We start from the raw sequence: 13,478 nt of genomic DNA on the forward strand, positions 1-13,478 counted from the left end.
AGCTAAGACGTCAATGGGCAGATGTCTTATCTCACTCTTTTGATTCCTCCGATAACCAGAAACCCCCTCAGCATATCACTGACCTGGCCAAAATCCTTGCCAACATTACGATTACGGTGCTAGCAGAGAAAGCAGTGGTGCCTATGCACCTCAGGGAAAAGGCACTTCAGTGGGCCCATGACATCAGACTGGCAGGTCCCCCCGAGGTGTTTGTAAGACTCCCTACAGACATATGACGCTATGTGGAATCCTATCCAAAGTTTGCCTGCTACAAGTCCTCCCACTCATGGCCTTGGACTCCTACAACTATTACCCATTTCAGCCAAAGCATGGACCCATAGTTGCATAGGTTTTATTACAGACCTTCCTCCTAAAGGGTTATTGTAATCTGGGTCACTGTGGATCCCTTCTCCGAGATGGCCCACTTTGTGTCCTCCTCAGGCCCTCACAGTCCCTGACCTTGCCCAACACTTTTTTTCAAAAATATCTTTCAACGGCATTGGCCCTGTGCTGACTGCTCCTGACACACCACCCCTCCCCCCTGCGATGCTGGCAGCAGTGCTGAGAATTACCCAATCTGGAACTTCTAGTTGCACGTCACGTTCCAGATTGGCATGAATAACCCACCATGCAAGACCGTCCCTGCCTTCCCCCTCAAAGGAAAGGGGGAGGTGAAACTCCTCCCATATTGGATTCTGCAGAGGCTGCATACGCGCAAATACCCAAGGCACCAGCTCCCCTGTCAAAGCCATAGCTCCCAAGACCTGGAAACTGGAGCTGGGTTGGGGGATAACAGCTGAGCAGCACCGGCTGCTACCCGGCCCTGGTGCAATCAAGAAAAAGGCAAAGGAAACCATCTCCCCCCCTTTTTCTTTCCTCAATTAACTTTAGTAACCAGCCCTGGATAACAAAACAAAAAGAATATTTCCCTGCTCGTTTGGGACAGTTATGCAGCGTTGTCAGTGGGGCAGGAGGGTATTGCAAGCACTAGACGCCCACCTATGCCTCTCTGGCAGAAGGGTCACCAAGCCCCAGCTCGTCTGCCTCAAACTAGTGAGAATGGCCCCACCACCACCTAACAACTCCCTGGCAGGATTCAGACATTTTCCTTAAATTCCTAAAGTTTGTTTTTCCTGCTGCAGACGGAAGGTTTTACATCCTCTACCTACCATCTGCAGGATGTGGCGTGGCAGCTGCAGTCCCTCAGTATTTCTCTAAGTTATGTGGCTCAGTCAGTAAACCTCTCTCTGCCTCCATCTGCTGGCAGGAATGTAAAAGCCATGAGTCTGGGGTATGAACAGGCACCGTGCTGTTAGGTACTGCTTATGAAACCTCCCTGAACGAGGAGGAGGATGTGAGCAGGGCTGACTGCCCTATGCTAACAGTCCTGTCCCTGGGTGCAGCCAAGCAGCTACAGAGGTGGCAGTCGCCTGGGCTCATCGGGGGGGGGTTGAAACTGCCGCACCCTGCTCTCCCCTGCTTCTGCCTCCCTTCCCTTTAGTTAATGATCCCTGCAGGGCCCTCTACCTGGGCCCCAGCTGTTCTACCTGCTGCCCGGCCTAGGCCTCTTGTCATCCTTGGTGTGGGTGGGCACTGGGCAGGAAGAAAGGAGACACAGGCTTGGCAGCAGGTGCAGCTGGGCCCTGGCTCAAGGCCTTGCAGGGCTCAGGAATCAAGGGTGAGGGAGGAAGACTCAGACAACAGATTTAAAAGTCCTTGAGGAGAGAGGGAGGGTCGTGGACTCAGGGCTGCGGGACATGGGTGTTAGCTTTGTGGGCAATTTTGAAAGTTGGCTCCCAGCAGGGATTTGGTGGAGAGGAGAGATTCAGAAACGAGTGGGGACAGCGGTGAATAGGGAGGCAGCAGGGGCTGGGATGGGTTTGAGATTCTGGTAATGAGATAAGGAGGGTTTTTTTTTTGTAGAGTGAGTCACCACCTCTGCCCTTTCTTGTTTTATTTAGTTTTTATTTATTTGTAAGCTTTTCTATACCGTTGTTTGGAACTTGCCTTCACAACAATAAAAATAAACAGAAGACAATCATGAACTGTAAAACAATAAAGTCACTAACACAGAAACTAATTACACATCAGGCTATAAACTAATATAATTGAGCATTAAATAAATGGGAACATAAAAAGATAAAATAACGTGCTAAATATTAAATACAAGCCTTCGAAATTCATAAAAACCCTAAAACTAGTGATTAAGACAGAAATAAAATCTAATTAGATGGTTCAATAAAAACAATCCTAATAAAAGCATTATATATAGTGCAGTGTATGTGGAAATGTGGTTTCGTTTTTGTTCTAAGGTGCGGCTTATCACTCATACCCATTTATTGTCGCCTGCATAATGTGTGTGGGGGTGGATTTAGATGAAAGTTAAGGGCTGCAAGCTTGCACACTAAATCCTCTCCAAATCCATGCACAGAACTTGCTCCTAAGAGAGTAGAGTAGGACATGGCAGAAGCCTGTGCAAGTAGTGCTAGGCAGCAATCAGCCGCCGGTAGAGCCCCTGCCTTAACAGAAGAAAAAAAACAAAAAACCCCCAAACGGAGGGTGGCTGCTTAAAGCTGAGGCTTGCTGGCTTTGGAGACCCTGCCCCCATCACTGTGGCTGGGTTGTGACTAGAGGCTCCCATCCCCGGCATCAAAAGAATGAGAAACCGAGATCGGACTGACTTCACCCTGTAAAGCTGGAGGGGACGGGGCCACAAGTCTCGCCTTGGCTTCCTGGGGCGTTAGCTGTACGGTCTGAGAGCCGAGAAACCTCACCCGCAGCACGCGAGGACGAGGCCCATCCTGCCTTTACCTTCTGTATACAGGGATTGGTAGAAAAGGCAGGACTACACTTCCCGGTATGCAATGGGGTAAAACTGGGAGGAGATCAGCCTTATTACCTGACCTGGCTGAAGCAGGAATATCCCTGCGCCTTCCAGCAGTGCTTCTGCAGCCAGTCCTTGGGGCACACCTAACCAATCAGGTTTTCGGGATATTCACAATGCATAGGCATGAGATAGATTTGCATGCACTACAATCATGCATATTCACTGTAGATATCCTTCCTGAAACCGTAACTGGTTAAGAAGCACTGCCTTATAGCTTTCGCGCCCTCCATCCGTCTTACTAAAGTTTCCAAACGCACGCCTCAGAAATCCCTCCCCGCGCACGCACCGGGAAGACCACGCCTTACTTCCGGCCCCTCGGAGAGGCCTTAGGCGTAAGAACTACGACTCCCAGCAACCCAGGCCACTTCCTTCCGGCTCTGCCACGCTTGCGCACTGGTTGTCTCCGCGTGCCGGCCGGCGGAACATGGCGACCTTCGTGGAGATCCTGCGGAGCGAGTTCCCCCAGCTGGACGCCGAGATGTTTGACTACGTGACGGGTGAGGAGAAGGGCAGTAGGATGGGAGGGGGACCGAGGCGCCCCTGTCAGGTCATCGGTAGATAAAAGTCTTGCTGTGATTGGATGTAGAGGCTGCTTGTGATGTCATACTGCATGCGTCACGTCCTAGGACAGGGAAAGGCAGCAGTAAGAGGGGGACACGAGTTCTGATCCTGCACAGCAGCCACCCATCCCCCAGGAGACATGTCCACTGCCGTAAAAGAGATGGACATGGTTTCTAATCCTACACAGCATACAGCCCTCCCTCTTCCAGGGGAGATGACCACTGCAGTAAGAGAGGGACACGAGTTCTAATCCAACACATCATACACCCCCCACTCAGGAGAGATCTGCTTCAGTAAGAGAGAGGGACACGAGTTCTAATCCAACACATCATACACCCCCCACTCAGGAGAGATCTGCTTCAGTAAGAGAGAGGGACACGAGTTCTAATCCAACACATCATACACCCCACTCAGGAGAGATCTGCTTCAACAAGAGAGAGGGACACGCGTTCTAATCCAACACATCATACACCCCACCCAGGAGAGATCTGCTTCAACAAGAGAGGGACACGAGTTCTAATCCAATACATCATACACCCCACTCAGGAGAGATCTGCTTCAACAAGAGAGAGGGACACGAGTTCTAATCCAACACATCATACACCCCACTCAGGAGAGATCTGCTTCAACAAGAGAGAGGGACACGCGTTCTAATCCAACACATCATACACCCCACTCAGGAGAGATCTGCTTCAACAAGAGAGAGGGACACGAGTTCTAATCCAATACATCATACACCCCACTCAGGAGAGATCTGCTTCAACAAGAGAGAGGGACACGAGTTCTAATCCAACACATCATACACCCCACTCAGGAGAGATCTGCTTCAACAAGAGAGAGGGACACGAGTTCTAATCCAACACATCATACACCCCACTCAGGAGAGATCTGCTTCAGTAAGAGAGAGGGACAACAGTTCTAATCCAACACATCATACACCCCACTCAGGAGAGATCTGCTTCAGTAAGAGAGAGGGACAACAGTTCTAATCCAACACATCATACACCCCACTCAGGAGAGATCTGCTTCAGTAAGAGAGAGGGTCAGGCATTCTAATCTTTTACATTGTCCAGCCCCTCTCTCTCTCTTGCTTTCTTGCGCTCTCCCCTTTTTTCTCCCCTCTCTCCACCCACTGCCTAGCCCCCCTCTCTCTCTCCACACACTTCCTATCCCCCCCTCTCTCTCTCCACACACTTCCTAACCTTCTCCACACACTTCCTAGCCTCCCCCCTCCACACAGTGTACTTCCAGAGATAAATGTAGAGGCCAAAGAGGCAAAATAGTGATGGGAGAGGGGAATATCAATTGTTGTGCTTGTCATACCACCACCTATTATCTCTCTCTGTATACAGTGGAGGCAGTGCCTGAAAACTAGAGTGGTCTAGTGGACACCAAGGACCAAGTTGACAACTAAAGTACTAGAGACAACTTGGGTATTTTTCTTTGACATAAGAACTGGATGAGACCAGTGGTTCATCTAGCTGAGCATCCTGTTTCTAACAGTGGCCTGTCTGGGTAACTTGCAAGTGCCAGGCAGACCCCATGGGGAGGTGCTCTCTCCTGGCATATACTTGGCAGCTGGCTAATAATTGTGCTCCAAAAACTGGGCCATATCTTTAAAACAAAATCTGCTGTACTATTAACCTTGATCCTATTTTCTTGCATCAAATTCCAGAGTTTAATTGTACATTGGCTGAAAAAAAAAAAACTTTCTTAAGTTTGAAATCTGCTGCTAGTTAGCTTGATGGTGTCTCCTTTTAGATAAGTACGTTCCCTATTGAGTTGGGGAGAGAGGGCAGGAGCAGTCCTGGGTCCTTATGGTCTTGCATGCTTTCTTTTTCTGGACCCTAGTGGTCTCAATGTTTGTGCTTTTTTTTTTTTTTTATTGCCTATGCTGTTTTTTCCTGACTCGCTTGCACATACCATGTCTCACTTTCTGTGCTCTTCCAGACCGTTGCAGCCTCTTGCTTTACTTGCTATTTCTTACCGTCTCACTGTGTGCTGGCTTACAGGAATCTTGGACAGTAGCAGTTCAGACTTGGAGTCTGTGGATGACCTGTTTGAAGCAGTGGGGGAGCTGCTACAGGAAGTGTCTGGAGACACCAAGGATGATGAAGATATCCGGGACATTTGTCAACGCATGTACAGCAGTCTCCGTCTGTGAGTACTGCAGCTAGCCGTGCGCACTTGCAAAGAGAGAAATCCCTCAGCCTGTGGTATCACAAGGAGACTGCCTTCTGTTATTAGAAACTTGTCAATTACGGTAAATTGTAACATAAAGGCTAAGATAGTAAAAACAGAGAGACACTTTATAGCTAGCTCCATTTTATATATGGAAGATTTTGAGGTGTTATGAATGCATTGTAGTATATCTCTGTTATCATTGCATTATATTATTGTTACTATATCATTTTAACGTATTTTGCCTGTTTCTAATTTATCTTGCTATATCACCTTGGGTGAATCTCTTCAAAAAGGCAGTTGATAAATCCATAAATATATAATTGAATTTTTAGCTCACCTTTTTCAAATGATGCTCAAGGCAGTTGACAGCATTATTTGAATTCGGGGACAAATAAATCCCTGCCCCAAAGAGCTTACAATCTGTGGGTACCTGTGGCAATGGGAGCTAGAGTGACTTGCCCAAGGTCACAAGAAGTGTCAGCCGAGGAGGTGGGATTTGAACCTTGGTTCTGAGCCCATTGCTCCAACCTCTAGTCCAAGCTGCCTTCCTTTGTTACACATTTATGTAGGAATAGATTTCAAACTTACAGATTGCTTTATTATTCTTGACAAATTAGATTAGCTTCACCAACTACATTGATCTGATACCAACTGGAAATTGGTATAATCCTCTCGCAGTTATTTAGTCTGTGGTGCCATCCGGCAGAGGCAAGCTCACAGCAGCTCTCCAGGATTTTTCTGGACATTGGGCTTATAACACAGCAGAATTATTTAAATTTGTTCCTTTTGCACATCTGTGCTGAACCTTCCTTTCATCCCGTGTTCTGTTCTCATGGCTCATGAGGAGAGAATTTGGGGTTTCATAGCACAAAGTGCCTGATCGCTGTCTGTAGTTCTTGTTTCCTCTTATCAAAGGCCAAACCAGAGTTCTGTATAGGGTTGGAACTTTCCTCCCAAGTACAAAAGCTGGGAAGTGATCTTTTGCCAGTTCTATACAGGAAAAGAGACCGGCCCAGGAGCCACGGTTTCCATCCATTTTCTCTCAGTAACAGATCCCCCGCAGTTCATGTGTTTCTCAGGTTGCATTTCTTTAAAGTGCCGCATGGGGGGGGGGGGGGGGGGGGGGGGCCTTTGAGCTCTGCTGTCAGCAGTTCATGCTGTAGGGCAGGGTTTGGGGCCTTGGCTTGCGAGTTCCAAGCCAACTGCCCATGCTGAGGAGCCTTGGGCTGAGGGGACCACCAGCAGCTGCTACTGGTGCTCGGCAGGGTGAGGGGTTCTCAGGTTGGGTATGATGACCAGCTGCACGCGCTGCATGGAGACGTGTGGGAGCTTTGATGAGATGCTTGTAATGTGATTTCACTGTCGATATCACAACTTGTGCTGCTTTCTGATTTGCCTGTTTTGGGATTATTTTATAGAGAGAGTCAAAGATCGCAGGGTCAGAACCAGGTGCTGCTTGATGCTCCGATCCAGCTCTCCAAGATAGCAGAGAACTATGGTTCGTGTCCTTTCCCTGCTGCTATTGTGCCTCCTGCCTGCCCGGCAATCCCAGCCATTTCCACAGTTTGATGTTGGGTGTGGGTCTGTGATGCACTGAGGTGGAGGAGGGGGAATGTTTGTAGTTCAAAGTGCGACATTCCGGCCTCAGCAGAGGATGCAGCCTGAGGCGCTGCTGTCATCGCCCTCCGATTTCCCGACTTGGGAGGCGAGGGAGGGTGGATGGTGGGGGGTGGATGCTGGAAGGGAAGCAAAGTGCTGTCCCACTGCCATCAAGCCCTTCTCTTTCAGGTAGGATTGGCCAGTTCCATGCCAAAGGCCAAACTTTGTGACCATTCCTGGAATCACTGGAGACGGGGGCCCATGATTAGAGGTCGCTTTTCAAAAGATTTAGGAGCCTAACGTTTAACTTGATTAATAGCGGTTAATGAACTTCTCCAAACCTTTTTTTAAACCCAACTGCACTAACCACATCCTCTGGCAGCAAATTCCAGAGCTTAATTGTGCGTTGAGTGAAAAAGAGTTTTCTCTGATTAGTTTTGCCATGTCTGTGGGGTTTCCAGTCTGCACATCTTAGAGGGAAGAGTGGTTAGGGTCTGAGCTCTGGGCAACTAACATAAAAGCCTAAATCTAGCCATGAATAGCAGGTCTAGATTTAGGAACCTCAGTGTGGGTGACTTTTCAGCTGAAAGCGTAGGCTCCTAAATTACATTGAAAGCAGGGGGCTTTTAATATCAGCTTTATAGTTCCTTGGCCTGTGTAGGGGGGGCGTTTTGGCTCTGGGGATGTGGTGTATATGGAGGGGGGGGGAGAGGACTGGTGTGTGTGTGTGGGTGTAGCATGTCGGGGTGCGTGGAGGGGGAGGAGGTGAGGGCATTTGAGGTCAGGGGCAGTGGCAGCTTGGTGTTTATTGCTCCTCGGTATGTGATAGCTGCATTGAATTTCTGATTTGCTCTCATTTCTTTGCTGCAGATCCAGGCTCAGAGCCCATGACGGTGCTTCTCCTGAAGAAAGAGCAGTCCTCGGTGAGAACAGACCTCACCTCCTGCAAATTCCTTTTGAAGGGACAGAAATTCCAGGCCCTTTTGCCTGCTCCTCTGGGTTATTTATTTAGTTAGTTGATTTATATTCTGCCTTTCAGCCACTTAAAAGCGAATTACATTCAGGTACTGTATGAGCTCCTGCTAAGGTGCTCAGTGTTTCTCTTGTACTGCTGACTGTGTGCAGGGCAAGAAATCCATGAAACAGTCACTGCAGGATTACAGTGAATCACTCTTACTTCTTTATTTAAAATTTGTAGACTGCCTAGCAAAATTCCTAGGTGGCTTCCACAAACACATTCATAAAATCATTAGTATATAAAAACCATGACATCGTAACATAAAACATATGACATTAAAACAAACAAGTATAACGTGAACACACAAAACTAATCCCTTTCATATCAGTAATGGTTATCATTCTAGCCTTGCCTGTTAAAACTAATCACTTCCGGAAATGTGTAAACACAGCAACCTCCTGACCAGCTCGCTTACTATTGAAAGGCCTGGTAAAGTAGGATGGCTTTGGCCATCTTTCTAAATTTTAGTAATGAGCACACTCCTCCTTAAGTTCATGAATCAGTGAATTCCATAACATAGGACCGTGCACATAAAAATGACACGAGACTCATGCAAACGGAATACTCTGAATGATAGAACATCAAGACGGCTCTGTGATGCCGATCTTAAGGGCCATGTGGTTTGATAACATTTGAGGGCTGATGGGGTAAGGCTTTTAAGACATTTTGAAACCAGCATGGCTGGTTTACTGGGAGCCAATGATATTTGATCAATATAGGGGAAATATGTTGTCAAATAAACACCAGAGACTGTTTGGTTGGCCAGGTTCGGGATGTATTGTAATGCTCGGATAGCTGTTTGAAGGAAGCCAAGATACAAAGCATTACAATAGTCCTGTGAAGTCATAACTAATGATTGCACAGTAGTCTCCAGATCATTCTCATTCAGGTAGGGGCAGAGCCTATGCAGCATGTGCAGATTCCTAGCGTGTTGCCAGATGGAATCGGGACCAGTGGGTTATATGCTCCCCTGCTAGCAGATGCAGACTCAGTCAGGTTTCAAAGCTGATGTCGCCTTACATACACCCCTGCAGTGATCTCAGCCCTTCAGTATCTCTCTGTCTCCTAGCAGACGTGGACGTGCATTCCCTACTGGGATCGCCCTACTCTTTAGAAGAGGAAATTTTACCTTTAAATTAGAGAGAGATTGAGCCCTGCTCTCCTGCGGTGATACCTAAAGGTTCCTCCCCCAGTTGAGAATTCCTGAGGTTAATTTTGAGATCCCTCAGAGGTGAGCCTTGGTCCAGTAGCCAGTTCCTGGCATGGACTTTGCTACTGAAGCAGCTGAAAGACAGCAGGTGCAGGAAGCCGAGCGTGGCGGTGATGGCCAAAGCCCTCTCCCCCGCAGCCAGAGACCATCTCTGTACTCGGCCGGTAAGCGCTGAGCCCAGGTAAGTTGGGTTTTTTTTTTTTAAGGATTTCAGAGACGTTGGAGGGGTTTCAATAAGACTTCCTCCGATCTCCTTGGCTCAGCGCACCGTACCGACGACATTCCCAATCCGTTGCTGTAAAGGGAAGTGGGCATCTGAGCAGGTTGAGCGGCCCTGCTTCAGGCTTCGTCGGCAGACTGCGTGGTAGGCCGTGTCTGCGCCATCTTGCATGCTGTTCTGTGTGCCTTGCATTGCCCTCCAGTCAGCATTGGTACGCGTGGTGCGTGCCGGCTCTGTGCGCACATGCTGTGCACACATATGTATGTGCACAACTTCACGCACAGTCGTACGTGCACAATTGCTTAGGTGCAGAATTCCCATGCATGTGCCTCGCTGCAGCCTGCTTAGGTGCCCGAAATCTATCTGCCATACAGATACTCAGTATTTCAGAGGCCTTGGTCCTTGGGGAGGTCTCAGTCCTTTCAGAGCCGACAGCCCAGGAGAGGGGCAGGCCCGAACTCCCCGATTGTTTTGCTGACCCATCCACAGAACGAAGAGATAGGGGGGTTGACCATTTCTCTTCTACCAGCGGTGGGTCGAGATGACATCAGACAAATGGGTACTGGATGTCATATGAGAAGGATACGCACTGGAATTTCGCAGCACTCCTCGGGACATGTTCATGATGTCTTCTTGCCACTCCCAGCACAAGAAGCAGGCAGTGGAGTCTACCATGATAAGGCTCCTCAGTTTGAGGGCTATAATTCCAGTACCTGCGCCCCAGGAAAATAGGGGGGCGCTGTTCCATCTATTTCATCGAATCCAAGAAGGAGTGTTCCTTTCGCCCTCATCCTGTTCCTCAAGAGTGTCAACCGACACCTATGGGTACTTCATTTCCGCATGGAAACACTGCACACCGTGATAATTGTCCGTACAACCAGGAGAATTCCTAACCTCTCTGAGGCCTACTTTCATATTCCAATCCGGCAAGAACATCACCTTTTCCTATGCTTTGCAGTACTGGGCTGCCATTATCTGTTCCAAGCACTGCCCTTTGGCCTGGCCTCCGCCCCCAGAACATTTTCCAAGATTATGGTGGTCGTAGCAGCAGCAGCACTGAGGAAAGAGGGGAATTCTGGTGCACCCTTACTTGGACGACAGGTTGATCTGGGCGAAGTCATTGGAAGAGAGTCTCCAGGTGACCAGCAGGGTAACGTCCTTGCTTCAGGAGCTTGGTTGGGTCATAAATATAGACAAAAGCAGCCTCAAGCCCTCCTAGTCCTTGGAATATTTGGGAGTCCGGTTCGACACCAAGCAGGGCAAGGTCTTCCTCCTGCCTTCGTGGATAAGAAAGTTGATATCCCAAGTGCATCAGTTGAGTAACACGATACGCCCCAAAGTGTAGAGCTATCTTCAGGTCCTTATTTGATGGCGTCAACCCTTGAGGTAGTACCATGGGCGAGGGCACACATGCCACCAATTCAAAGCTTCCTACTGTCTCAAGACTATTTGATTCACCTCCACCTACTGATGGAAATATGTTCTTGGCTCCAGTAGTGGCTTCAGGAAGCTCACCTGGGCAAGGGTGTAAACCTGTTCCTGCCGAACTGGCTGGTCCTCTTGACAGACGCAAGCCTCCGGGGTTGGGGAGCTCACTCTCAGGAACTGACGGCCCAGGGACGTTGGACCAAGGAAGAAGCGCTCTAGAACATAAACCACCTGGAAGCCCGGGCGGTCAGATTGGCGTGTCTACAATTCAGGCGCTTACTCCAGTGTCGGGCAGTCCGCGAGATGTCTGAGACTGTATGCGGTACGCTATTCAGAAAGTTGTTCCCACAATTATTGGTTACTGGATGAAACTAAATTGTTGAGTTTCATCTTTGACTTCGAAGTGTTCAAGCCCCTGAGGCAGTGGCTACTAAGCTGCGAAACTCGGCCTGAGTCGGGCATTTTACAAACACGTCTCTGTTTTAATAAACGTTGGAAAAGATTGAGGCATCTATTCTTTTGTGTTTTCCTGACGGCTATCATAGATCGCCTACCTCTTTGTTTTCTTGGACCATCCCGTTGACATCTGCCAAACGGTGAAGTGATTTTCCTTGCACACCATCTCCAAGTTCTATTGTCTGGAAGTTCAGGCCCGAGAGGACACAGCCTTTGCAAGGACGGTGCTAACCGGACTGCGGGCAAACTTTGCCCCGATCGGGAGTAGCTTTTGTTTATCCCATTGGTCCTGAGTCCATCTGGCTACACGCTAGGAAATGGACAAACTACTTACTGGATAATTTGATTTTCCTTAGTGTAGGTAGATGGACTCAGCATCCCGCACATGACTGCCCAAGAGCAGTGCCAAGGAATCGTCCGTGAAGTGAATATTGATTCCAAGAGGTTACGGATAAGCTCTCGCCAAATCTCTAGATCAGGGCATTTATAATCTTGTTGGGATTCAGCGTTTGAGTACAGTTACGGTCACCCGTTTTTCATCAAGTTTTTTTCAATAGTATGTCCACAGTGGCTTTTGAAGAGAATAGTGAAGGGCTGAGGTAAGAAAAGGCACCTTTGACTACCTGGTTGATGTGTTTTAAGGGACACCTTAGACTCCATGACAACTCTTAAATCACGGGCCTGAGCAAGGATGGGAATCTGAGCCCCACACACCATTAAAGTACTTGGCACATCATTGGAAGGAAATCTGATGAGGTATTTCTGTTTTATTCATATTCAGCAAGAGCTTGTTGGGGTCCATATTCAGTAGGACATTTAGTGGACAAGTTATCTAGCTAACTTTAAGCAGTTAACTTGTCCTGGATATTCAGTAGGATAAACGTCCCACTGAATATTCTAGTTTACTTAATCTGGCTAACGGTTATATTTATTTATTTATTTTAAAGTTATGCAGCCTTGTGTGACTGGATAACTTTATAAATAACTGCATATATTTAAAATAATATAGCCAGTTAAGTAATGCTGTAAAATTTAAAACCAAAAAAAAAGATAGCCTTACAGGCCCTAATAACCAGACCCTTTTATTTCAGCTGCAAAGGCTCGGCCCAGAAGGGCCGAACCTGCCCCCCTAATCCTCAAATCAGCAGCATCTCACATTTGGTCATGCCACATCCCCTCCCCCACCCCAGCTCCTTTTTTTTTTAATTTTTTTAAATGAAGCTTCTTTCCAGGGTTCAGCTTTCCCCTTCCACTCCACTTCTACCCCTTGTACCTGCAAGCAACGTTTTCTTGTAGCCCGCATCAGCAGTGTCCTTCCTCAGTTCCGAGCCCAGTGCCTCCGCGAATCGGACCCGCTAGGCTGGATCATGGTGGAGTAGCCTAGCGGTTAGTGCAGCGGGATGAGAACCAGGGAAGCATTCAGATCCTGCGGTCACTCTCTGTGACCTTGGGCAAGCCGCCTCATCCTGCACTGCTCAGACTGGAGAAAGGGGAATTCCTAGTGCTTCGAAGTGTCTGAAAGATGGAATATAACGGGGATGGGTAGGGTGGCTGCTGTGGGGATCCTGGGGTGCTGGATGAGTCCTGCTAGTAATGGAGAGGACAGACTGGGGGGATGGTGAGCTGCTAGACGAGCCCCGTTGGCGATTTGGGGGGACTCTGGGAAATGGGAGGGGGTGGTTGGGGGATACTTGGCTGCTGAATGAGCCCTATTGGGAATGGGGGGGGGGGGGGGGGGGGAGCTGGGATGCCGGGGTGCTGGGCGAGTCCTTGACACCAGTTTTGTGTTTTTCTCTCCTGTCAGACAGTCAATGCTAGAAAGCTAGAAAAGGCTGAAGCCAAACTAAAAGCAAAGCAGGAGAGGAGAACAGAGAGAGATGTCCAGAAGACCCTGGAACCACTGTGAGTGCTCCCT

The 13,478-nt window shown here is 48.5% G+C and overlaps 1 protein-coding gene across 1 annotated transcript in view; it reads left to right on the plus strand.

Moving 5' to 3' along the window:
• Positions 1–3,231: 3,231 nt before the first annotated feature.
• Positions 3,232–13,478, plus strand: part of LOC115081293 (ATP-binding cassette sub-family F member 3-like) — a gene marked incomplete at its 3' end in the record, with an annotated part of 35,759 nt that continues 25,512 nt past the window's right edge. The window contains exons 1-5 of the mRNA XM_029585786.1: positions 3,232–3,384; positions 5,461–5,608; positions 7,051–7,130; positions 8,102–8,154; positions 13,368–13,465. Of these exons, the coding sequence (XP_029441646.1) occupies positions 3,312–3,384; positions 5,461–5,608; positions 7,051–7,130; positions 8,102–8,154; positions 13,368–13,465 (452 nt within the window). The remainder of the gene's footprint in view (positions 3,385–5,460; positions 5,609–7,050; positions 7,131–8,101; positions 8,155–13,367; positions 13,466–13,478) is intronic.

This window comes from Rhinatrema bivittatum, unplaced genomic scaffold, assembly GCF_901001135.1.
Source record: "Rhinatrema bivittatum unplaced genomic scaffold, aRhiBiv1.1, whole genome shotgun sequence".
Lineage (NCBI taxonomy): Eukaryota > Metazoa > Chordata > Amphibia > Gymnophiona > Rhinatrematidae > Rhinatrema > Rhinatrema bivittatum.